At 32.2% G+C, this 26,278-nt stretch overlaps 3 protein-coding genes and 1 pseudogene across 3 annotated transcripts; 2 read left to right on the forward strand and 2 right to left on the reverse strand.

Annotated features, from left to right (window-relative positions):
* Nucleotides 1-101: 101 nt before the first annotated feature.
* On the forward strand, nucleotides 102-1,661 carry LOC125872126 (uncharacterized; annotated as a pseudogene).
* Nucleotides 1,662-4,226: 2,565 nt separating this feature from the next.
* On the forward strand, nucleotides 4,227-6,888 carry LOC125872129 (GDSL lipase-like). The gene is made up of 5 exons (XM_049552809.1): nucleotides 4,227-4,632; nucleotides 4,984-5,105; nucleotides 5,452-5,670; nucleotides 6,091-6,334; nucleotides 6,502-6,888. Exons 1-5 carry the CDS (start codon nucleotides 4,371-4,373, stop codon nucleotides 6,741-6,743), a joined length of 1,089 nt encoding a protein of 362 aa, XP_049408766.1. The 5' UTR covers nucleotides 4,227-4,370; the 3' UTR covers nucleotides 6,744-6,888.
* Nucleotides 6,889-8,364: 1,476 nt separating this feature from the next.
* Nucleotides 8,365-13,904, reverse strand: LOC125872125 (protein NRT1/ PTR FAMILY 5.10-like). The gene is made up of 4 exons (XM_049552805.1): nucleotides 13,664-13,904; nucleotides 12,906-13,123; nucleotides 9,945-10,480; nucleotides 8,365-9,451 (listed from the first exon to the last, which is right to left on the reverse strand). The coding sequence occupies exons 1-4, from the start codon at nucleotides 13,797-13,799 to the stop codon at nucleotides 8,635-8,637; spliced, it is 1,707 nt and encodes a 568-aa protein (XP_049408762.1). The 5' UTR covers nucleotides 13,800-13,904; the 3' UTR covers nucleotides 8,365-8,634.
* Nucleotides 13,905-14,185: 281 nt separating this feature from the next.
* Nucleotides 14,186-18,430, reverse strand: LOC125874871 (transmembrane 9 superfamily member 1-like). The gene is made up of 12 exons (XM_049555911.1): nucleotides 18,259-18,430; nucleotides 17,632-17,821; nucleotides 17,446-17,550; nucleotides 17,286-17,303; nucleotides 17,098-17,192; nucleotides 16,852-17,004; nucleotides 16,092-16,226; nucleotides 15,812-15,978; nucleotides 15,641-15,735; nucleotides 15,136-15,509; nucleotides 14,691-14,967; nucleotides 14,186-14,597 (listed from the first exon to the last, which is right to left on the reverse strand). The coding sequence occupies exons 1-12, from the start codon at nucleotides 18,334-18,336 to the stop codon at nucleotides 14,530-14,532; spliced, it is 1,755 nt and encodes a 584-aa protein (XP_049411868.1). The 5' UTR covers nucleotides 18,337-18,430; the 3' UTR covers nucleotides 14,186-14,529.
* Nucleotides 18,431-26,278: the final 7,848 nt, after the last annotated feature.

Here is a 26,278-nt window from a genome sequence, read left to right on the forward strand (position 1 = left end):
AATACTTTTTGTTGAGTAAAATATACTCTCAAAAGTCTCTCAGCCCCCATAAATAGTCTCTTCCGGCTTTGAAAAATATATATCATATACAAGAAAGAGTGATGGAGTTTGAAGAAGAAGGGTATCGATTTCATCCAAGAGATTCAGAGTTATTCACATACCTTCTTAGGTTTATCGCTGAAAAAAATTTGTGCGACAATGGTTTTATTATGGAGTGTGATGTTTACAAACAAGAAACATGGGTAACTTATGGCTATGGGCGTCATTGCGGAGGAGAAGATGATGGGGATACTAATTATTTTCGATACTTTATTTCCCCGAGGCATAAGAAGAATAAAAATAATAAGAGATTTTGCAGAGTTGTGGGTAAAAATCTTGGGACATGGAAATAGCAAGATAAGGGGAAATGGGTTAGGAGTAAACAAAGCAAGCCTTTGAATATGGGACGCAAGAAGAGTCTCAATTATGATACTAAGATGTGTTGTCCTGATGATGGATAGTGGCTCATGAAGGAATATGTTTTTTGCGAATCTATTCTTAAAAAGTTCAAAAACTCTAATTTTAGAGATTATTGTATTTATGCATTAAAAACGAAGTTCATTAATCGTTCTCGAAGTAGTAATGTGAGTAAAACTGTTGTAAATTTTTCTGATGAACAGAAGTTGGATACAGAGGTGATTTCAGGGGTAAATTCTGTTGAGCCGCGGATGGATCAGGAATATAAGGCTATCACTCCTATCAATATTGTTGAACCAGTGTTACAAATTCAAGAGTCTTCATCAGATGAAGAGAAAATCAATGCTCTATTAGAATGTAATGATCCTGAACTAACGCAAATGTGGAATGAGTACTATGGGATGATCAATCATCCTATCAATGTCGTTGAAAATCCAGTTGATGATGTTGAGGTGCAAATTCAAGAAGCGGCTGGTGAAGGAAATGGTATTTTGGAATTTGAGAACACAATACCAGAAAATAATCTGCCTAAGGAACCAGCACACCTGCAGCAAGGTTTTATTGTTAAGGACTGTAATGAATATTCAGAACTTCAAGCCAATAATACAAGCTTTGTTGGACTACTAACTGGTTGTGGGGACTCTGCAATCAGGAACAATTGGGAGCTAAATACTTTTTCTCCGATTCAAGAACCTATGATTCCTGACTTTGCGTATGTGAAGTCAAATATAACTATGCCTGAAATATATGGTACTTTGGCTGAATATATGGATGCCGATGTATGGATGAATCCGGACAATAACCCGATCAATGCTTTTGATTTTTCTAAACAAGTAATAGTAGAATCTAATCAACATCAGGTGCAGATCACTCAAGAGGCTGCTGGTGAAGCGAATGGTCTGTTGTGGCAAACTGTGCCTTTTTTTCAAATTCAAGAAATTTGTGATGCCAGAAAATAACGTGCCTGAAATGTTCGATATGGGTTACACATTGTTGGAGAAGAGTCGGACACAACATCAACCAAAACCACAATAAGAATCTGAGAAACAGAAAAATCCATCTTTGTTCGTGACCTTACAGAAGCCTTGTTAGATAATGTGCCTCTGAAGGATAGATTGGATGCAAATAGGGAGAGTACGAGTACATTATTGTTGGATCAAAAATCTTGGCAGTCTAACGCGCATTTACAAGATATGCTGCTCTGAAGAATTGGTATACTACCCGGACAATTTCAGCTAATTTTGTGGACAATACTAACTAGCTAGGATCAGTTTTTGAAACAATATCAAGAGTTCTTGTGCTCTGCTTCTTAGTCGTTTATGTTTCTTATAGTTTATGTAAATTCTATTTGTCCAACTTTAGTGTACAATTTCTAATTTTGACAAAGAAACTGTTATTATTATAAGCTTGATTACTTGTTACAAAAGTTCATATAGTCCCTCCTAAATGATCAATGGCCACAAGCATTGGATACAAGAGAAAACACTCTCTAATTTATTTCACAATTTTATGAATAAGACTAAATTTATGTTAATTAGCCTCGAATAATGATTCTATATTAGTTCCTCGTGGACACTAACAAGACTACCTAATTGGTTATTTCTACAGATGATTATGGGCAATTTGACTTCTGTTCTGAAAATAATGGACTTATTGATTCAACCTAATTTTGTTGTATTTCTTTGGTGTTAGTTTTACCACTTCTGTATATTTAAGACGTGGAGTATTTGCTTCAATAAATGATGTTTGGAGTTTCATGCGCGCATTTTGTGTTTAATTAATTTCATGTTATCTTTCTATTGACCTATTTTAAATCAACCCCATATTTATTATAACTAACTCATAATTGAGGATCCAAATAAAATTCTACTTGCCTCGTCTGATTGTCCATCTAAAAACAAAAGAAAAAATTATTAATATAAATAGTCCATGTTATGACAAGTTGTAATGATGAAGATTCTAAGAGGAAGTATCCTAACATTGCTAACTCTTTGTACAAATGGCGTTTCAGGCGCCAAGTTAATTTTTAAGATCACAAATATTCCAAAATTAAATCACTTATGTTTTTGTAATTATTCTCAAACAATTATATGTAATATAAATTCAACAAACAATTACATAACTATAGAGATATCAAATGAAATTTTAATCGAAGTTGAATTCTCGCACCATATAGAACTAGCTCCTACATATCCAACAAACAATCTGTGGTTTTTAGGATTGATTTCTCACAAGTCACTTTTTTTTATTCTAATTTTTTTCAATCAAAAAAAATATTTTTTAAAAAAATAATAATTAATAGTTGAGTGACCACTTTGAAAATGAGCAACTTTCACATATAGCAAACATAAAAATCATATTTGTATGTTATAGCTATAGTTTGCATAATTGTGCTCCATAGCAAATTTTATGTTTGCTATGAGGCTTTTGATTTGTATAATTCGCTAGATACATCCAATTTTATACAAATTGTTCAGTTTTGTATAAATTTATTTATACATTGTAATTTGTATAATAAGATCTATATTTCTATAATTATAAGTGTATAGGACGAAAATATATGTATTTGTATTTGTATATACATTTTTCTCTCGCTTTATATAAACACAAACGCATTTTATATTGAAATGTATAAAATGATTAATTGTATATCGAAAATGGCTAATTGTAGACCGAATCAGATGGCAAAAAAATGAGATGTTTACTGTGAATTACAAATAAAATAAACTATGACTATAACATTTAATTTGAATTAATAATTTGATATTTCATACAATTTTCCCAAGAAAAATCAACCGTCCCAGAGCATTCTTCGACAAGAATATCACTACACTATAGCACAAATAAAGAATTAATGGGCCATGTCAAAAAAAAAAAAGAAAAAAAAAAGGGAAACAATGGGAAAAGTATAGAAATCTCAAACATTTAGGGTTAATTATATCCTATTTTAAATGTTTTTTTAATTACAAAAATTTCAAATTTTTCATTGCTCTTGAATGCATACTTTGGCTACATGATACATTGCAAATGATACATTACTTAATGGGAGTGTATCATAGAGATAATTTTTTTTAAATGATACTTCCTCCGTCTTTTTTTAGTTGTCATAATTTCCTTTATAAGAACTTTGAGTAACATTTTAAGATGTATTTTTTCATCATATTGATATGTAGAAAATTACAATTTATAGTAATTTTTGAATATTTAGATTTTTAGTTTAAAATATCGATTTAATTTAACTTTGAAAATTAGTCAAATTAACTTTTGAAAAGCATAATATGACAATTAAAAAAAAACGAAAAAAGTAGAAAATTTTAGAAATTCTGATATGTAATTTTTCCAAATATTATGCACATTGCTAAAAGCATTAAAAAGTATTTATTAACACCTGTTGTCAGTGGCGGAGTCAAGATTTTCAATAAAGGGGTTTAAAATCTGAAAAAATAGACACACAAAGTAGTCGAAGGAGGTTCGACATCTACTATATATACCTAAAAATTTATTTTAACTATGTGTACATCATATAATTTTTTATCGAAGTATGTTCGGATGAACTTCGAGGTGGCTCCCCACTGCGGCTGTTGTATATTGTGATTACAGTGGAATGGATAAGACTCTTTTTTTATGTTTTATTCATTTTGTCTCCATGTGAATGGATTTTGTCTATATCTTCTCTCTTTCTTCCACAAACATTTTTTCAACTATAAACGGAACAGTCCCCGCGACTCAATTATTTTCACAATAAAAAATGATATTTAATTATATAGTTCCTGATAAATTATATAGTTAAATTGTTTTCAATTATTAACAAAAATTATTAAAAAATTGAGCACGGAATAAATGGATGAGTGTGCCATGAGGGAGACGGAGTAGTATATATAATTGTTTTTTCTTAAGTTAATTCAACTACTCCAATGGCTTTGAGCTCAACCTTGTTTAACTTCTACATCTTTATTTTGGTTGTATGTTTTATTCACCCAATTTTGTGTATTAGCAGCCATGGAAGACCTCAAGCTGGCCTTTTCGTGTTCGGTGATTCATTGTTCGATCCCGGAAATAATAACTACATCAACACCACTACTGAGTACCAAGCAAATTGGCGGCCATATGGAGAATCATTCTTCAAGTACCCTACCGGCAGGTTCTCCGATGGACGTCTCATCCCTGATTTTATCGGTAAATTTTATGGCTTTTTGGTGAATTATCTGAAAAATGTTTGAAACAGGGGTAGGGGTAGAGCTAGAATTTTAGTTACGGATTCAGTAGTTTTTGACAATATCCACTAACTCTGTAAAGTGTTTTTTAAAAAAAAAATCAGAACACATAAACTCAAAATCTTCGATCTGCCTATAGTTCTGAAGAAAATTTTTGAAGATTCTCCGACTCGAAAATACTAACTTAGGAGTATTTGATCAACAATGTTATGCTAAAGGAATTAAGTGACTTTCCATAAATGAAAAGGGAGAACCACTTTTAGATTATTTTGCTACAGAGGCATGAGACTTGATTATTTTGTTTTATTTGCAGCTGAATATGCTGATTTGCCATTGATTCCTTCGTATTTTGAAATTGGCAAGCAACATTTTGTTCATGGGGTAAACTTTGCATCAGGCGGTGCTGGTTGTTTGGTCGAAACTCATCGTGGTTTTGTAAGGGACAATTCCTTTGAATTAAGTTTGATGTAATTCATGTTTGAATTTGATTGTTAAATCAAATATATAGGGTGGTAGTCTTTGATATAATTGGTTTCATATACTCTCTCCATTTCAATCTGTTTGTTTGATTTTGACTTGACACGAAATTTAACAAAGTAATGAATGCTTTTGAATCTTGTAATCTTAAAGTATTGTCAAAAAATGAAAGAGATTCTTCTTTAAACGGACCAAAAAGAAAAGTAGGACAAACAAATTGAAACAGGGAGTAACTAGTTTGATAGGAAGATTGTATTACTAAGACTTGTTTATGTAGCTCTGAAGTATTGATTCCATTTGACAGGTTATAGATCTTCAAACACAGTTGAGATATTTCAAAAAAATCGTAAAACTGTTGAAGAAGAAGGTGGGGAAAACAGAGTCCAAACAGATCCTCTCGAATGCTGTATATATTTTTAGCGCTGGTGGTAACGATTACTTGGCTCCTTTGTCAACAAATTCTTCATATCCTGAGAGAGAATATCTAAAGATGATTATGGGCAATTTGACATCTGTTCTGAAGGTAATGAACTTATCGATTCAACCTAATCTTTTCGTATTTCTTTGGAGTTAGTTTTACCACTTTTATCTATTTAACACTTGGAGTATTTGCTTCAATAAACGATGTTTGTAGTTTCATGCATTTTGTGTTTAATACAAATTGAGCAGTGTTTATTTTAGACTTGTATAATATCTGACAAGTTAGGAGTGTTGTCATTTTTCTCGTCCATTTTGGAAGGAGTATGCACATGTAGACATCTCAACTTGTCTTCATTTTGTCAGTTGAGCACCCAAACTTACAAAGTGATCATCTAGACACCATCAGCTTTGCGAATTTTTTGTTTGTCGAATTTGAATGTTTTTTTTTTTCATGTTCTATGTTGAGTTTAGTCTAGAGAGTAGCTAGACTAATTCTTTGTGCTTTCTTAAACTAATGGAACAGGGAATTTACAAGGAAGGAGGGAGAAAATTTGGCATGCTTAATATGGTTCCAATAGGTCGTCTCCCTAATACTATAGCTCTCAATGGCAATTCCATAGGGAAGATCACAAACTTGGTAAAAATGCATAATTCGGCTCTTCCAAATACACTCAAACAACTGGAGAAGCAATTGCCTGGATTTAAGTACACATTATTCAACTTGTTCAAAGTATTTTCAGATAGCGTTGATAATCCAACAAAATATGGTATGTTCTTTTCTCATCAAACTCAACGTCTAGTCTCTTTATGTTCGAGCATTCTTGATTTATGTAACATAGCTAATATGGCAATGAGTACTATAGGTTGTTTCTTTATAGTAATATGGAATAGTCTCTTTATAGTCTTAATTTACTTACAATTTTGCTTTGTTTAGGTTTTAAGACATCAAAGACGGCTTGTTGTGGGGCTGGTCCATTACGAGGGATTTATAGTTGTGGAGGCAAGAGACAAGTAAAAAAGTACAAGTTATGTAAAAACGTGAAAGATTACTTGTTTTTCGACTCTTTTCATCCCTCTGAGCTGGCCTCCAAACAATATGCCGAAGTTATGTGGAATGGAACTCCAGACGTCGTTGCACCTTACAACCTTAAATCTTTTTTTGAACTTTCAACATAACATGATGGTGGCATTGCTGAAACTGTTCTGTTATTCCATAATAAAGGAAAGTAGAAGAAAAGTATGTGAAACTTGATGCTAAAAAGAATGTCCTTCTGATTAGGAAGGTCATATTGAGATTAATAAAACTTCCCCTCTCTGTCTTTGTTCTTCTATAATCACCTTTGTTTCTCTGCAGTCATCCTTTGCACCTTCATCATTGGACCTTGAAAAGTAGAATGTGACTAGAGATGGTAATCATAATTAATCCCTTTGGCTCTCAATGAAAACGTGTAGGTGCATTATTCGATGGTAGGGATTGTAACTTCCCATAAGTTGCCCAATTGTCACTCAATGAAGGAACCTTTCTTATATCTTTTTTAGAGTTTCAACAAATCGAATGATATTTCTGTTCCATTTTTTGCCTCGTAGAAACAAAGCCTATTACCATGCCAACCATCAAATACGACATGGGCCCCTTCTCAAGGATTTGATGGAATGGTTCACCCCTTGTGTCATAGGAGAAGTCATGGCTGGTGAAAATCCTGCCAGGCATCATACATTGTCCTCTCCTAAAACCATAGTTCCAAAAGAATTGAAGAAAAAGAAAATGAACAAAAACAAGCCTTTTCTGCCTTAATTTACATTTTAAGTAAAAGAAAGAAAAAACCTGTTTGGTTCACTGATACCACTGAGAGAATCATGTATGTGGTTCTTGTGCGACCATAGAGTCTTGTTGAGCATTTAGATAAGATCCAGACGTGGATGTTGCTCCACGGCTATACAGATTTGACTCACTCTAGAAACCATAGCATGTAGGGGATANCTTGTAGAAACAAAGCCTATTACCATGTCGACCATCAAATACGAGATGAGCCCCTTCTCAAGGATTTGATGGAATGGTTCACCCCTTGTGTCATAGGAGAAGTCATGGCTGGTGAAAATCCTGCCAGGCATCATACATTGTCCTCTCCTAAAACCATAGTTCCAAAAGAACTGAAGAAAAAGAAAATGAGCAAAAACAAGCCTTTTCTGCCTTAATTTACATTTTAAGTAAAAGAAAGAAAAAACTTGTTTGGTTCACTGATACCACTGAGAGAATCATGTATGTGGTTCTTGTGCGGCCATAGAGTCGTGTTGAGAAATTAGATCAGATCCAGACGTGGATGTTGCTCCATGGCTATACAGATTTGACTCACTCTAGAAACCATAGCATGTAGGGGATTTATGTGCACCAACCACTCTCTTGGTCAGAGGTGTTGTGCCTGTCTTTCTATCAAACACAGTTGAGGAAGTCAATCACGAATGCTACAGTTTACAGGTGTAGGAGGAATTCTTGTAAGGAAAAGCTAAGATACCACTCAAGCTTATGGGTAGCTTGAGGGCACTTAGCTTTGATACCAAATGGATTTCTCTGTTAATGTTGGCCTTGCAATTAATTTGACATGTTTTTTAGTGTAATGTTTTGGTAACAGATGTTTCTATTCTAACAGATGTTTAAACTAGAACAAGTAGTTTCAAAGTTGGGTTTAAGGTGCACTTGGGAGTTCAATAAATTCAATCACCAAAGATATTATACATGTTATGACAACTTGTAAGCTCTCTAAGGAGAAATAAGTCAACATTGCTTATTGTTCAAATGTTATTTCAAGCGCCAAACTATTTCAAGATGACAGTATTCTGAAATTACAATCACATGACATAAAACATCTGCATACACTTAGTTTTACAATTACATGATCAACAAACAACAGCATAATTCTATCTCCTGATAGTGTCACAAGCACCTCAGCCTGCAGTGCATGTATATCTATTCCTTCTACCAGCACAAGGAGTTCTTTGACAAGAATATCACTACACTACCATCGACTTCTCCATGCTAAAGGTATCCTACACAAGTACACCATACATCTTAGAGAGAACTTGACTTATTGTATATATAAGATCTTGAAAAATACAAGTACGCTGTGAATGCGATGGTACTTAGTACAGCAAGAACCCAATAGAAGTAATCCAGATGTGCCCGATTCAAGTTGTCAGAAAACCAACTGGTCTGACCATCTTTCCCAGTGATGTTCTCAGTAACAGAGATAAGGAAACTGCTCAAGAAGCTCCCTATGCCAAAAATGCTGAGGTAGAGAGAAAGACCTATACTTTTCAACTCAACTGGCACCTGATCGTAGAAGAACTCCTGCAGACCAACCATGGTGAATACATCGGAAATACCAAATAGTATATACTGAGGTATTAACCAGCAAATGCTCATGGGAACTGTTGCCTTTGGCATGTCGACCAGACCGTGTTCTAAAGCAGTTTGGAGACGTTTCTTCTCGATTATAGCCGCAACCACCATTGAAAGTATAGACAAGAAAATCCCAGTTCCAATTCTTTGGAGCATTGTTATGCCTGATGGTTTCCCAGTTACAGCTCTTGCAACGGGAACCAAAATACGGTCATATATAGGAATAAAAATGACAACAGAGAGGCTAATGAAAGATTGTAATGAGGCAGCTGGTACTTCAAAATTTGAACCAAGAGATCTGTCCATAGTTGCACCTTGCTTGGTGAAAAAAGTAGATGACTGTGAGAACACAATAGCATATACCAAACATGTTGTCCATATTGGAATCAACCTAAGAATAGCCTTAGCCTCCTCAACCTCACTGATACTGCAAATTTTCCCATTTTCCTTGGAACCATTGGGTGCGAGCAACGCTTTGTTGAGGAACCTGTGTTCAATAATGATATATACCAATAAAATGAGATGTCTTGTAATACACTTGATTAAAGAACAACTTTTTATACAACAACAGCAACATACCCAGTGAACTACAACAAGTGGGGTCTAGGGGGGAGTGTACGCAACCAAACCCTTACGTGAAGATAGAGAGGAGAATGGCTTATACAGAAATATTTTATTTAAATGGCCAATACTATCCCATAAATAATAAATCCGAGTGTCCGTACATGCTTGGGCTTCTACATTCAATAGCAAGCTGAATATTATGCAGTCATTAACTCTTTAAAGCCAGTTCCTATATCCTTTTAACTCTTAACAAATCAAACCCAGTAGAGCCCATTCCAGAAACCCTTCTGTTATCTTAACCTATTGCAGAACTGTAGTATTTTTCCTTTAAATTATCATCAGAAGCAGAAAAAATCAAACAAAATTCACTCACTTGAAAAAAAAAATTAAGAAAAAAAACAGCAAAATACACTCACTTGAATTGTTCAGAACCTTCATGAGGCTGAATACCCTGAACTTCTTGTTCCACTGATATAGCTGAAGTGGTTGTTTGCCAATTCCTAGCTGCATTAATGAACACATTACCAATTCTAATAAATGGGTTCTTTTCATCACTGCTTTGGTGAAACCGATAAGTGAAGCTTCCAAGCAAGAAAACAACAAGTGCGAGACCCATGACAATACAGGGAATTCCAAATCCCAGACCCCAGCTAAGATTATCTTGAACGTAGTTCAATATACAGACAGTCATGAACAACCCACCACACATTCCAAAATACCACCAATTGAAGAATGAGCTTTTAGCTTTACTTTCCTCTGGGTCTTGAGCATCAAATTGGTCCGCTCCAAAAGCTTGCACACAAGGCTTGTGCCCTCCCTGTCCAAAAGCTACTAGATACAATGAAAAGAAGAAGAAAATAATTTGGAACTTGGGAGGAGAACATGTTGCAGTATCTTGGCAGTCAGAATGACTGGAAGGGAGAACAGTTGAAAGCGTCAGGAAGCCAAGTCCCTGCAGTTCAACAAACGAAGAATGATTTACTTGCTAATTCTTTTTTTGCTAGAGCAAAAAGTAGACAGTACTTTTTTGAGAGGCGTACTTGTTCCTAAATCATGCCATCGTTATGCCTTTCTCCTTAGAAAACTTCACCTAGACAATTTTCTTATTCCTAAAAAAATCAAGCAATAGAACAGAGACTTTGGTTTTTATCTTTCTCGCTATGGTGAAGAGAGGCCGCTTGGTACTAGGAAACTATACATGGAGCCATACTTTAAGTGCTCATTTGGTTGCAAGTATACAGGTGAAAATACCCGCAGAAAGTTCAGCATAAGCAATAAAATATTTGGTTACAATTTTTCTACTTGGATAATATCCCGCATTACTTATACATTCTGTTTGCTTGTCATTTTTGTTGCTAACATTAATAATAATGCATAAGCTATGCATGAATCGATGTACTATTTTATGAAGAATAGGAATATTAGTAACTAAAATGACCAAAATAACCCTTATGTTTTAAACAATCCCTTTTAAAAATATAAAGAAATACATTTTAAACTAGACATTGTATAAGAAATAATACCAGTATAGTAATAACTGCATTACAATCTACATTATTTTTTATTTTTTTTATTTTTGAGAATTAGTACCATCATTAAAATCTGCATTATTAATCCTTAATTACAATCCCTACATTATTAACCCTTAATTACAATCCCTACATTATTAATCCTTACATTACCATCCCTGTCTAAGTATCTATTCACGCTAATAGATATGCTGGTTCTAAAGAGCCAACTTTAGAATATCAAATTTAAATTTCAGAGTGCCTTCTACTCAAAAATGCTGCCATTTGAAGCTTTTAATAGTTCCAGTCAAACTTGTGTAGGTCAAACTTTTGATAAGGTATTACAGTACTGATACCTTATCAAAAAACAAGTATAATAATGCCCCATACTTTTTTCTATCAAGACAAGAGGGATAAATAAACCCCATAATAGCATGATGTCCGCACTGTTTTCTTATTTGATAATTGTAGTGTCTGAGTTAGCTTGTGCACACCTCAACAATTCTACCAGATACTGCAACCTCCCACCATCACAGGTACTAGGCACTCTGTCCACCAAGGCTTAAGAAGATGGGAAAAAATAGCCTAGTTTTTTTTTGTCTAAGCTGTGATTCGTGCATCCACCTCATTGATCACTAGGCCACTACCTTGGATGCATGAAGTTCACACTTTATGCTACCTGTGCAATATGCTATGTACTTACCCAATTTCTTCATCTTCACAGTAGATAATACTTACTTTCATATAATGTCTAGATATATAAAAATGGGAGGTAAGGCTTAAGCTACAGGCTGCAACAGTAGAAGCCCCAACTCTTTAAAGTAGAGACCACATTACACCTGCAGGATAGTATATGGTTGCCTTCCGAATAATACAACATCAATAAAGATGCATTGAAACCACTCCACGTATAACTTTGCAACACCAAGCACATGTAATTCTTGCATTTATTCATGTACTCCTCAATAATAAGCATATGTAAGTGATGTTTGGCCCATCACTTAACTTGTTAATAATGTTTCTCTAAAGAGAGCAGGATAATTTACTAAAGCCACTAAAGTCTAGTCATCTTAATCCATGAATCAAAACAATCTAATCACACTGAAATTGCTACTGAGTACAAATTCATAACTATTAATGTCAACAATAATCAACTACCAAATGTCCAGAAATGCAAAGAGGACTTGGACAGTAAAAGCTCAATTTTCAACCAGTCCTTTATCCTCATCTACAAAGAACAATCTTATATGAGTGAAAGGTCAAAAACACACCTAAACTATCCCGATTCCCAATTTTTCAAGTTCATACCTAAACTGAACTATCATGAGTACAAGATTCCTATCAGAACTGTCACCAATTATTTATCAAAACACACCTTAACTAATTACTCTCTTTTCTTGCCCAAAGGATGGTGATATTTTGAGTAGGAAAAGGGAAACAACGAATAGTTGAGGTGTGTTTTCATAAATAGTTGGTGATAGTTCAGGTAAGAAAACTCACACACCTGGCAATTTAGGTATAGAACTTGAAAAATCAGGATACTTTAAGTGTGTTTTTGACCATTAACTCAATTTTTATTTCAACCAAGTCCAAAGAGGCATAGGTGTATTTATTACATGCACAGCCTGTGTTGGCAAACCCACTACTTCCGCCTCACCTATGTATGTATGTGTGTGTCCTTCGCGTGCACTACTTGTCACAAGAGGGGAATGGGTCCAGTACTCCACAACCACCGACTTAAAATTGTGATCCGCCTTGGCAAAGAAGATCAAAGCCTATTATCAAAGCACTTCCACAACCTATTGTACCATTAATGGGGATAAACAAAGTAAAAGCATGTCAAAACAAAAGCCTGAATTGGGTACTAACCAGGATGTAGAGCACAGAGAAGATGATAATGGTCCGATACCGACCCAGATATGAGTCAGCAATAAATGCACCCAAAAGTGGAAGAAGCGATGCCATTCCACTCCAAACATTTACATTCTCCGCTGCCGATGCAACTGACTGGCCTAGTGGCCCCGTTAAGTAGCTTATTAGGTTTGAATCTATCCCATAATATGCAAATCTCTCTGCAACCTCCACGCCTATAAGACGGAAGAAGATAATCAAGTTTCAAAATCAGCGAATTTGAGATAAAAACATTTTTAAGACAACCCAGCTGCTAAAATTGGAGATAGATTTGCAAATCAGCGACAATTATTATCACAACAATAATAACGCCTCAATCCCCAATTAGCTGAGGGCAATTTTTAAGACAACCAGATGCTAATTTTTTGCAGAAAGATTGAAAATCCATAAAGTAGCCGGAAAAAATCGGTTGTTAAAACAACAAGTAGCTAGAAGTGCCGAAAGATTTGAAAAATCAATAACTCCAGAGAAAAAAGAATCAAAACTCGAGACAACCCAGTAGCTAAAACTGCAGAAAATTTTGAATATCATTAGAATAATTGAAACAAAAATCATATTCTCAAGACAAGCCAGCTTGCAGAAAGATCTAATATGAAAAAAAGAAAAAACAGCTCTTTAAACATCGCAGCAGCTAAAATGCAGAAAGATAACCAATTTTGAAAACAACATAAATGCTAAAATTGTAGTAATATTCCAAAATCATAGACAAGTATTACCTATGATGAAAGATGCGGATCTCCAACCACCGGATTTGGATCGGGTCACCAGACGACCCTTATAGTCAACGGAGCCTTCAACGACGTCGCTGAGAAACGGGGTCTCGGCGTCGGAGATGGTGACTCCGTTGGCCATGGGGACAGCCAAGTTTGACACCACAGATTGAATTGAAATTGAGTTGTTCCATCGATTGGGCTTATCTATAAATTGCTCTTGTCAATACAGTACAAGTAGTAATATTTAACTACGAGTACTTTTTTTTTGGCCGTTTCCTTGCGTTCCATTATGGCGTTAGTTGGAGACTCAAAAATATATTCACAAATGATTAATATTAACATAAAATTTAGTACGATGGTTGACTACCTGAACTTATATCTTGTTGCCAGGAAGTTGATATTCCACTTTATAATAGAGGATTTGATTCTCCGTATTATAATAATGTTTGATGTATTAGTTGTAGTGGTGATATGTTCTAATCAAAATAAATAAATAAATAGTTGAGGTGATACAACGGTAAAAGATAATTATGAAATCAAAAAGTTTAAAGACAATCTTTTCCAAAGGAATGTATCATGTAATAGTCTTTTAATAAGGAAATTTATACATATCATATAGAATACACAAAAGTAAGAAGAATCTACAAAGGGTCTTAAAAGTTATCCATGTAACATATATAGCTTCATGAAATCTGATTGCCAATGTATCCAAAGATACAATGCTAGTTCTTGTCTATGTAAAATGAAGCTCCATCTAATGTTCATTCACAGTTTGTGATCAATAAAGACAAGCATGAACATACGGCTTCGCACTCAACAGATGAGTAGAACTCTATAAAGAGTAACCTGTCTTGTGCATTGTCATGCACTTAATCACATTTGATATTTCCGAAAATCCTCCTGATGAATAAATTGGAACCGAGATACCCTACAGCACCTGGAGTTTCCAAGAAAATCAATCAAGAAACAATGGATCGAGTTAATGACATGGATCTAGCACAGTGCAAATGAGATTACTAAAAGAGCTTACCACATAGGATACCGACACCAAGGCAGAACATAAGAGTGTAGCCAAAATAAAAGTTGGTCTGGAGGAGACCAGACATTGAAGTCTTTGCATGATAGTAATATATAGCATATAGGTAGACATATAGAGCAGTGGAGGCAGCAGAGAAGAATGAAGTCCATTGCCAATGATAGTTCTCCGCGTTCAGCAAATAATATGTTCCCACGATTGTCACACAAACAGTGACAATGATCAGAACAATGAACACAAGGAGTAAGAATCCATACACATAGTAGTGCACCTGTCAAGAATATTCTCAAATGTGGTTAGTGAAATTACAAATTGAAAAGATATAGCTACACTAGAGAAATAAAAGTAGATGAGAATATTGCTAAAAAGATGCTAGGAACAAACAGTGTGTAAGAAGTATTTCAAGATATGTTTTCTAGATACCAAAAAGAGTAATTACCATGTAGGTCCAGAAGGAAGCGAAGATGTAATACATCTCAATAAAAATACTTGCAAAGGGTAGAAGACCTCCTACCAGAGAAATAACAGATGGTCTAAGGTACCATTTCTTCTCAGGGATAGGACGAGGGATATTCTTAACGCGGCATGGATTATCTGGCGTACCACTCCAGTTTCTTCCGGCAACAGTACCAAGGAGGGACAGGGGAAAAGAGATAAAAGCCCAAATAACAAAAACAACTATAATTGTGCCAAAGGGAATAGCAGCTATAGATCCATAATATATAGCAATAGTGTTTACAATGAACCCTATCCCAAAGCACAAAAAGGGGAAAAGTGATGCTGTAAGGACCATCGACTTCATCCAGCTTTCACCTGAAAGGATTCAAAGAAAAAAAAATCGTCAATTGGTAAATGATCCATCTGCTACACAGGTAAATTTGATTATGATAACCTACCATGCTGCATGAAACAACTAATGAGACATCAGGGAGAGGAGCACATACCAGCATTACGAGAGTACACTCCACCACTCACATATCCCGAGATGAATGATGTAAGAGCATAACATACAATAAAGGTAGTAATAATTGCTCCTCTCCTAAGCCATGTTGTAGTTAGTATTCAAATAGAAAATGATCAACATAATTAATTAGTAGCACAGGTTGCAAACATACCTCATGTACATCTTTCCAAAGTAGGCAGATAAAATGACAAGGAGAACAAGTGTTGCAAGCTGAGCACCAGTCCCAACAACTGCTGAAAGGAGAGCCAGATTTTGTGGAGGTCGGAAGACGTCACCATGGACAAGTTTCCAACCAGACTCTTCAATAACATCCCTTTCCTATACAAGAATTCAACCAACCAAACACCCCAAATCAGTAATTTTCTGATAAGGATATGCCATTGGACATAGGTTCATGCAAATACTTGACTAATTGGAAGAAAAAGCTTTACCAGAGTCTCCATATCGTCAATTTCACGAGCATATTTTGCGTAGTCATTGCGAAGAGTGCGCATTAAAATCATAGACACTAATCCAACGAGGAAAACTACCATCATGATGGAATTAATTACAGAGAACCAATGAATCTGCAAATGGAGTAAGACGTTTTAGGAGCTGGGAACATGAAGAACTTTATGGAGACTAACTGCCTAAATTTTTAATCTGCTTTCTCATTAATATTTTGTTTCAATGAGAACCAGAAAGATAATTGAGTTTTAGAAAAGTATATTTTTCCCTGTAGAAAGCCAAACGGAAGTTGGTGCATGGCCTTTATATGCAGAAACACTTTATGAGGCCAAATATATCTCCTTTTAACAAAAACTACTTCTATGCCTCAATCTCGCCTAAGTCGTTACATGTTTAGAATAGAAGGAAACATAGATTTCTCTACTAGTCACAATTCCAGTTCAGACAATAGCTACTTCTTGTGGTCTAGACCCCAATTATCCACAAGTTGACAGAGCAGCAGTAACTGCTTTTTTGAGGGGAGTAAAGACACAGTTGTTTTGTTGCTTTAATCAAGTTCTTCCATGAAAAAGTTATAATGCAAGTAAGAAAGTACATGGTACAGATTATCTATGGTACCACATGCTAGCATATCATCAATAAACAGTGTCGATGAATTCTAAATGTTGATAAAATATAACCATACTCCCATCAAAAGCTTCCACTTAAGTAGTTAATATAGTAGGATAGTAGATTGGTATGTACCTGGTTCTGAAAAAAGTAGTTATTCAGGTAAACATTGAATCGTTGTTCATAACTAATATTTGTCGGGAACCATTTAAGAGAATATGTCATATCCAAGGTCCTTCCTTCCTCCAAAGGCTTCGGGATCGCTTGACTCAGGTTGACAGAAATGATCTAATGGAGTGAGACTATAGTTAGATTATCAACACTCAGTTGCAGATCATTGATATACCACAAGGCATTAAGAACTAAAAACAAAATGCCTACCTGGTCTCTATTGTACTGAATTTGAATCATCTTGTGCGTGTACACTACATGCTTGTTATCTCCAACTCCGCGAGGATGCACTTCACCTACGAAACCTGAATTTCCCTTATACCAAGTGAGTTTTCACTTACGTTATAACCGTACATGGTAATTAGAAACATTTAGAGAAAAACTAGTTAAGAACATACCCCATATTGGCAAATCATCTGAAGCCAGGAAGGAAGGAATCACAAGTCATGACCCAAAACAGGAGAAAAGTATAGAAATTAGTGCACGTTAAACAGCAGAGCTATGCGTAACTGTTGAAAAGAATTGACAGTATCATAGAGATGTCATGAAACACTGTACCCATAAAAAATTCAAACCAATACGAGTTGTCAATTGCATACTTAAACCGTGCAATCTTTGATGCATCCAATTTAAGTTCACAAATTGATCTTTTCTCCACATCTCCTGTTAAAAGGAAATGGATAATAGTAAAAAGACGTGCTGCAAATCATAAAATAATACACAGTGAAAAGTTGAAGAACAGACTCTTAAACTTTATATCAATTCGGCTATCAATAAGAGCATTTCCTCCAAGAACCTCGCCGAGGCCACCCTGCTTATGATAACCATCACCAGGACGACAATATGGAAGGCTATAATAACTGTAGGTCTCTTGTGGGTTAACATATGGTCCAACTTTGTTTACCCATAGAGTGACAGAATCATTTTTTTGATACTGCAGCAAATAGCAGAAAGTCGTGCACCAATTAGATAATTCATAAACAAGATTCTTGCAAGTTTTAGATGCACAATTAGTATTGGTGTTTAGACAAACTTAAAGTTGTGTTTGGTTATACTTTTTACTGGAATAATATTTATGATTGAATACAATTTCAAAAGTGAAAAAGTGAGTAATTTTCATGGCTAAATCACTCATTTTCAAATAAAGTGAAAAACTATTCCGAATAAAAGTGAATTATTTTTATTTTTATGGGTTGCCAAAAAAACCTACTACTTTATAATGCCTCAACCACACACAAGTTAAGAGTCGAATCTATTGATTGTACTCATGTCATTCAAATGCTCAATATTTTTCCTTTTAGAAGGGAACCCAGAAAGACAAATCCATTGAATTTGAAAAGCTATTTACTTGTAAGGATTTCAAGATTGTACCTTTGCAAGAATTGGGTATGCTAAGAAACAAGAACAGATAATGAAACTGGTGAGGAGTTGGAAGGCGAAGTAGAACATTGCTTTGAGCTGAACAGTGTCTGAAAAACAACAAGGAATGAGCAACTAGCTAGTGTGTTTGCTATGAGAAAATGAGAGGAAAGTGCGGCAACTCTTTTTTCCATTGTCTTTTGTCTAATGGATCGCAAGTTTTTTGTCGCCGACGACTTTGACTTTTGAGTCCTCAACGACTTGAATTATTAATTCGTATGTCCTTAAACACATTTCGATGATGTTAAAGTTGATTTAAAAATATTTCTTTGCTATTGAAAATATAAATGTATTTTAATGTTAAAATAATGATAATTTAGATAAGTAATAAATGAAATAGTAATAAATAACTAAGGCCAAATTCATCGGTGGCCTTCTAAAGTTGGCACGAAGTTTCACTTAGACACCTCAACTGTGTGATGTTCACTTTAGACACCTCATATAGGGTTTCGTTATGTTATTTTGATTTTTTTTCAATAAGCAAAAATATGTGTGTTACACTCGCGAGTGACCTGTGAAGTGTCCAATAAAATAAGGACATTTGTCATTTCCTCCAAAATAATTCTTAAACAATGAATTTTGGTAAAACCAAAAAGATAACCAGTGAATAGATGACACGTGGCATTTTGCCCAAATAATTACAAAAGGAAAACTTAATCACTTTTAAAAAGAAGTGTTTTGCAGAATACCAAACCACCCCTGACCTCTATCCCCCTTGCCCGCCAACACCAATCATCTTCTCTACGAAATCAAATCCACCCCTACCCCATTCATCTTCTCCGTCATATCCGAGCTTTCTCTATTCCTTAAAAATTCAAAATATATTAAATCCTCTTCCCTATAAAATAAGCATTCGATGGAATTTGAATGATTTGAGTGAAAAATAATTTCTATTCTATATTTGTAGTGGAGTAAAAACAGAAAATTGAGAAAATTAGGACCAAACAAAATGGAGAAATTTATCTTCAATATCATCATTGGAAACTTAAGTGCAAGTGTCGTTTCCCATGGAGAGTTAGAGACTAATTAGAGCATAAAATACATAATGGAATCTAAGAAAGGGATAAAAAGGATTTTTTGAGAGAATTAGATCTAACAGGAATCTGAGGGTTAAACTATCAAGCAACAAAATTGTTTGTATTAATTTCAATTATGATTTTGAACCACATAATTTAAACGAGTCCTGATTTAAAAACAAATAATAAACTAATTTGACTATTAAATTTAAATCAGTGAGATATATATTTAACTCTAAAATTTCTGTCAACACTTTTCACCATTGAAGAAGTTTAAATTTATGAAAATGGTAGTTGAAAATAAGACAAGACAAAAAAGAAATTTAAAAAAAAGGCTAAATAAAGCTCTAACGCGCTGCTAGTGAGTGTTATACACTCATTATGTCATGTCAGCGAAAAGTGTCAAAATGACACAACGAACTCCTATTTAAAGTGTTCAAAATAAACAAAGCTTACTTAAAATGTAAGTGAAAATTAATGCCAACTTTAAAGGACTGCACAATGTGTTACATATTAAGTACATGACAATGCACAAGAGACTAGAGAGGTTGCTCTTTACAGAGTTCATGACAATATTGAGTGAATGAACACTAGATGGAGCTATAAATTTATATGGACTACAAAAATATACTATATTAAAAAAATATTTATCATTTATAATAATAACATTTTTTTTTTCATTTGATCACTTTTAATACATTTATAATACAATTTTAATACATATTACAAAGAACAATTTATTATTCAAATTTATATGAACTACATAAATATACTATATTAAAAAAATATTTATCATTTATAACGATAACATTATTTTTTTCATTTGATCACTTTTAATACATTTATAATACAATTTTAATATATATTACAAAGAACAATTTATTATTCACATATAATACAACTTTTATTGATAGATAATACATTTATCACACATTTTAATACACTTATAATACAATGTGTCAATTTCTTACCAAACAAGCATAATATATTTTTTAAAAAACAATTATAATACATATATATTGCATACATAATTCACTTTTAATACATATTGCAGATTTAACATAATATTGTTATGTATTACTATAAATGATAATAAATAAAAAGTATCGCTAAAATCAGTAATTATTTATTAAAAGGTATTCATCCAAATAATTTTTCCTTCTATATCTTTGGATGCATTGACAATCAAATTTGATGAATAAGGCCCAAATATATAACCTGCATTACATGGAGAAATTCAAAGACTCTTCGTAAATTATTTTAGGGAAATTGTATAAATAGTAAACTATTAATTCAAATTAAATGTTATAACCACAGTTTGATTTAATTGTAACTCGTAGCAAACAGTTGTCATTCGCCTCTCTCCTTAAATTTCTCGCTCGCCACTCTCGTTTTCTCGCTAGGTTGTTTCTCCCTCGGCTTTCTCACTTTATACAAACACAAATGTATAAAATGTGTTTGTGTTTGTATAAAGTGAGAGAAAATTGTATATATACATATATTTTCGTTCGTCTCTCTCCCCAGAGAATCTCGCTCGCTACTCTCACTCGCCTCTCTCACTTTATACAAACACAAATGTATAAATTGTGTTTGTGTTTATACAAATACAAATATATATATTTTCATCATATACACTTATAATTATACAAATACAGATCTTCCACTGCCTAGTTTTCTTTTGTCTTTCTTTCTTTCTCGCTTTATACAAACACAGATTATACAATTGATTCTTTTGTATATGTATACCGAAATATACATATTAATAGTCATAGCAAACATAATTTTTGCTATGAAGCGCAATTATACAAACTATAGTTATAGCATACAAATATGAATTTTATGTTTGCTAAATCTAAAATCTACTCATTATTTTATGGGAAAAGGCCAAAGATATCTTGTATTATAAGAAATAGTATTTCAGTTTAGTTATACATTTGCACAGATTTACCCGAATTTTTTACTATGGGAGAGGTACAACTTGTATTAATTGTATGAGGGTATTTTTTATTACAATTATATTCTGATTTATGGGATCCATTGCTGATTTTTATTTCTTTGCTTTTTTTTTTCTCTTTCATAGTCTTCTTTTCTTCTTTTTTCTAGTCAGTTTTTTTAAAAAAAAATTATTTGAAACCAATTAAATTACTCCTTCAATTTTATAATATGAATAAAAATATATTTTATTTTTTATAGTTAAATAATTACCTAAGATATTAATAGTCAAATTTAAATACGAAATAATTCGTATTCGTTTCTTAGGATTAAATCATTTTTCATTTATCATATTTTAAAATTTTCATCTTCCTAATTCATTTCTTTTTAACTTCTACTTTTAGGATCCATTTAAACATACAAATTATTTACTTATTTAAAATAATCTATTTTTAACTCACTTTTCACTTTTGAAATTGTATTAAAGTACATTCAAACATGAACATCATTTCGAATATATATAAATTTAATTATATTTGTATTTAGAAATTTAATTTTTCTGACAAAATTATTTCAGCAAATTTTAATTTTGTCAATTACTAATATTGGGAGATATAATTCTGATAAATTTTTCAATTTAGAAGAAAAACGTTCGAAGTTGAAGAAGAATGATGTCTGTTTTTTTTTTCTTTTGGATATAATGAACTTAGGAGTCGTTTGGTGGAGTGTGTTAAGAAAAATAATGCATGTATTAGCCTTGTGTATTACTAGTACCTTGTTTGGTACTCTTTTTCAACCTATGTATAGTTATACATTCTATTGTGTATTAAGAAGTGCATTGCTAATACCATGGATTTCTAGGTATTAGCAATGCAGTGGTTTTAATGCATGCATTAATATGATAAAAGACCCACTTACCCATCAAAACCTTTGTTACATCTTTTCCACCATAAAAGTCAAGTGTATCTTTGTAAATAGTTTTTTTAATGTCATACATACTATTTTTAATGCATCAAACCAAACAATGCATTAAAATAATCTATGTATTATTAATGCAAGCATAACTAAGACATGCATTGCTAATGGAAGCATTACTTATACACTCTATTTATCATTATTTTTATACACTCTACCAAACGACCTCTTAAAGAATAGAGGACCCCATAATTCACTTATTTATATTATTTAGTAATAATTCTATTGAGTTATGTCAATTTTAAATTATATTTTATCTTTCTTCCTTATTTTTGGAGCTTTAAAGTCAAAGAATGGGCTCACTATATTCAAGTGTCAAAAAATTAGTGGAGCCTCACACAACTTTTGTTTGTTGTGCCTCTACCATACTAAAGTTTTTCGATTTAACCCAACTTCTAATTGTGGGACACGTGGCAATACTAAAATAAAGAGATCTATCCTCAATTTTTAATATTGAATTCAATTGGAAACTGCTTGAATTATTTAACCCGGTCCAATTCCCCTCCAACTTATACGAACCTACTAACGAAATAAAACAAGTTTTTTTTGTATGGACACCTTTATTTTGGGGTGATTTTTAATTTTTGTATTTATTGTTCATTTAGTGAAAAATTGTGAGTTAAAGTACACTTATATATTAAATTTGTTGGGCATAACTAATTTCACAGGCAAATTTTTAGAGAATTTTTGTCTTAAAGATATAACTTTTGTCACTAAAAGGGTGTTTGGATTGACTTAAAAATTGGTAAAATCTAATTTTAAGTCAGTTTTTTACTTTTAAAAGTGTTTGACAAATATAAAAAATAACTTAAAATAAGTCAAAAATAAAAAAATTGTTCCTTAGCTTTGAAGGATAAAAATTAATTACGAACGATTTTGAGGGTCAAAAATTAAATATCACCCCAAAATAGAGTATTTGTGCAAATGATGTCACTTGACAGTTGGTTTAGTGGTGAGTTATGCATGTATTAAATATTACATAAGTAATATTAATAGATGATTGATTTGTAATTTAGAAATCTACATACCTAATACATGCATAGATTATTGGAAATTTTACACAAATATTATAGCATTAAGACCTAATTACATCATATCCCTATTCTTCTTCAAATTACAAAAAATCCTTAAATTTGATGGAGTGCGGATACATCCCAAAACATTCTGATACATCGTTCAACGTTTCGATACATCGCGTCTCGATTTTGGATACATCACTTAATATCCCGATACATCACTCAATGTCTCTATACATCACGCACGTCCCAATACATCGCGTAAAGTGATGTATCTGAGAATAAGAGAGAGTAGGATTTTTTATAATTTTTTCAAATGATTTTTTTAAAAAAATATATGATAAAATAAATTGTGTATTTAGGTAATTTTTCCTAAATTTATAAGAGAATATATTATTATTAATACAGAACAACTATGAAACAACTATACATAAATCATTAAATCCTCCATAACTAATTTCTACTTGAGATAATGAATAAATTTCTGCCTAATTAATTCATGTATTACTAATATTTACACAATTCTAACCAACTTTGTGAGGAAATATTCATTTTCATATTTTAACTTTTCTAAGAGAAGTTTCAAAACATTTTACATTATTATATATCAGTAAACCTTTCAAAATCCAAATCTTTTAAACTAATCCCGTTTGGATTGACTTAAAAAAATAATTTAAGTTAAAAATAAAAAATCAAATTTAAATGTCTGTTAAGTCAAAAAATAAAAAGTAGGGGAGACTTACTTTTGGTTTTTGACTTATTGTAAGGTATTTTTTTTATATTTGTCAAACACATTCAGAAATAAAAAACTGACTCAAAAATAGGTTTAATCAACTTTTAATCCAATCCGAACACCGACTTAATCTGATTTGATTTTTTTCTTCTTTCTTTTCAGTTCATTATTTTTATATTTTATATTTTATCATCACTACAATGACTATACAAGTCAAATTAATACTTTAAAGTCGATATTAATTCGACATCATCATCAAATAAAAAAACAAATGGAGATAATGAAGAACAAGATGAAAGGATGGCGTGAAACACTCACATCCACTAAAATATTTATTTTTATATTACACTTATTAAGGCTAAACTCTTCCTTTTTTAATTTGTGGCCAGGGTCAAATGCTTCAAATTTTAGCCACAATTTTAAATGAATTATACAGCTACAAAAATTGACAAACAAAAGGTTGAAATAATATTGCGGAAAATAAATATTCACGCGCTCTCTGCTCACGCGAATCCCATTAATTTGGAATCTATACTCTTCCTCTGTCACAAAATTAAGATAAGCCTTTTGTTATTTATGTTGTGTCATTATCTTGATAATGATGCTTACCGTTCGTTCGGTTTAACTAATTATTATTATTAAGTGATAAGAGATACGTAGTAATTAATTTTGAGATTAGTTATATATAAATTTATTTATATTTAATTAGAATAAATTGTAGTGTTATTTTTATTTCATGTTTAAAGTGAAATAATAATTCTGAAATAACTAATCTTGAAATAACTTATTCCTCAACCAAAAAAGATCGTTGTTTGGACAAAACCCAAAACCTTGTTTCCACTTTAATTATATTTTTCTTTTTCCATTTATCCTAAATACTTTATTTTTATAAAAATAACCCCATCAAATTATGTTTCATGTTTAAATCATATTTCATATTTTTTTAAATACTTGCAAACAATTAACAATTATTTATATAAATAATAACCAAACACAACTCTATATTCAACTCAAATTAAAAAATATATTTGTGATATCATGTAATAGGTCGTATTTGGAATCTAACCTATGACATTATGTGATTATTTAATTTTAGATATGATCCTTATAGAACAAATTAAATTGCATGTTTAAAGTAAATTAATTGAGTCAAGTGATTTTATTAACTTTTTAAAATTGGAGATATAAAACATATTTTATAAAAATACATTTTAATTTTAAATATTCTTTAGGAAAAGTATGGTAAAAAAAAATTCCATCTCCAACTTCAATTTTAAAATTCAAAAACAAGTGAATATTTTTTTTTATTTTCGTACTAAATGAATAAGGTTTTTGTTTTTTAGATTAGAATATAAAAAGTGGTTTGAATGAGAAAAGCCCTCCCCACCTTTTGTTGAAAAAAAATAAAGTTCCCCTCTTTGGTTAGCCGTGATTTCACGCGCTTCTTTGCGGATAGGCTTTGGTTGCACAGCGTAGACCTCAAATGACGTTAAAAGCATCGCCGCAAATCATCAACACATACCATACTTTTCCTAATGACTCTTTCTATACGTATTTTGTTAAAGCATTAACAAATTTGATAAAAAATAATAAAAATGCATTAACAATATGTATAGCATTGAAAAATATTTGTACGAAAAATGAATGATCAAATGTGCTAGTAATTTTATCTGTCACAAAAATAAGATAAAGATGATATCGAAAAAAGTATAGTTTTATTAATAAAGGCTACTTGTGAAAAAATTTGAAACTATATAGTATGAGTTTCTTTTGAAGATGTACATATTTTATATATTTTTAGATCTTTAAATATGCTATTGGTCTTGAATTTGAGTCTTCTAGTATTAAATTACTTTTGATAGGAAGCATTCTACTTCACAATATGAGAGCTTTATGTGAATATCCAACGGTGGGAAACCAATAAAAAAAGGAATTTAAATTTAGTTAGATTCAATATCGGACATCGGCTTGAAAATCAATAAAAAAATATGGTACTAAACGATCTAGCTAAGTTTTCTTTTAATTCTTTTAGACTGTGATAATATTTAATCTGTTAAGACCATTTATTTTTAATATATACATAAATATAGTAAGGTTATTTGTGGAAAAAAAAAACAAATATCTAATTTATTTTTAAAAATTATATTACAAATATCATTAAACAATACAACTAATATTTACATTAAATATCATAAATTATTAAAAAATTATAGTAATATTTTTAAATTAAAAAAAGTAGGACTTGTCAGCTATTTTTCTCTATAGAACTCAACATATACGCTATACCAAACAGAGGCTTC

Source organism: Solanum stenotomum, chromosome 8 (genome assembly GCF_019186545.1).
Source record: "Solanum stenotomum isolate F172 chromosome 8, ASM1918654v1, whole genome shotgun sequence".
NCBI lineage: Eukaryota > Viridiplantae > Streptophyta > Magnoliopsida > Solanales > Solanaceae > Solanum > Solanum stenotomum.

What these genes read in the sequence shown, in the direction of transcription:
- LOC125872129 (XM_049552809.1), top strand. Translation starts at nt 4,371, where the DNA reads ATGGCTTTGAGCTCAACCTTGTTTAACTTCTACATCTTTATTTTGGTT. An exon ending in TCTCATCCCTGATTTTATCG is followed by an intron (nt 4,633 to 4,983) that starts GTAAATTTTATG and finishes TTTTATTTGCAG; the next exon opens with CTGAATATGCTGATTTGCCA. An exon ending in ATTTGACATCTGTTCTGAAG is followed by an intron (nt 5,671 to 6,090) that starts GTAATGAACTTA and finishes CTAATGGAACAG; the next exon opens with GGAATTTACAAGGAAGGAGG.
- LOC125872125 (XM_049552805.1), bottom strand. Translation starts at nt 13,799, where the DNA reads ATGGCCAACGGAGTCACCATCTCCGACGCCGAGACCCCGTTTCTCAGC. An exon ending in TCTCTGTGCTCTACATCCTG is followed by an intron (nt 10,481 to 12,905) that starts GTTAGTACCCAA and finishes GTTGAACTGCAG; the next exon opens with GGACTTGGCTTCCTGACGCT. An exon ending in GAAGGTTCTGAACAATTCAA is followed by an intron (nt 9,452 to 9,944) that starts GTGAGTGTATTT and finishes TATTGAACACAG; the next exon opens with GTTCCTCAACAAAGCGTTGC.
- LOC125874871 (XM_049555911.1), bottom strand. Translation starts at nt 18,336, where the DNA reads ATGTTCTACTTCGCCTTCCAACTCCTCACCAGTTTCATTATCTGTTCT. An exon ending in ACTACTTTTTTCAGAACCAG is followed by an intron (nt 16,227 to 16,851) that starts GTACATACCAAT and finishes CTCCATTTGCAG; the next exon opens with ATTCATTGGTTCTCTGTAAT. An exon ending in AGTGTACTCTCGTAATGCTG is followed by an intron (nt 15,510 to 15,640) that starts GTATGTGCTCCT and finishes GAATCCTTTCAG; the next exon opens with GTGAAAGCTGGATGAAGTCG.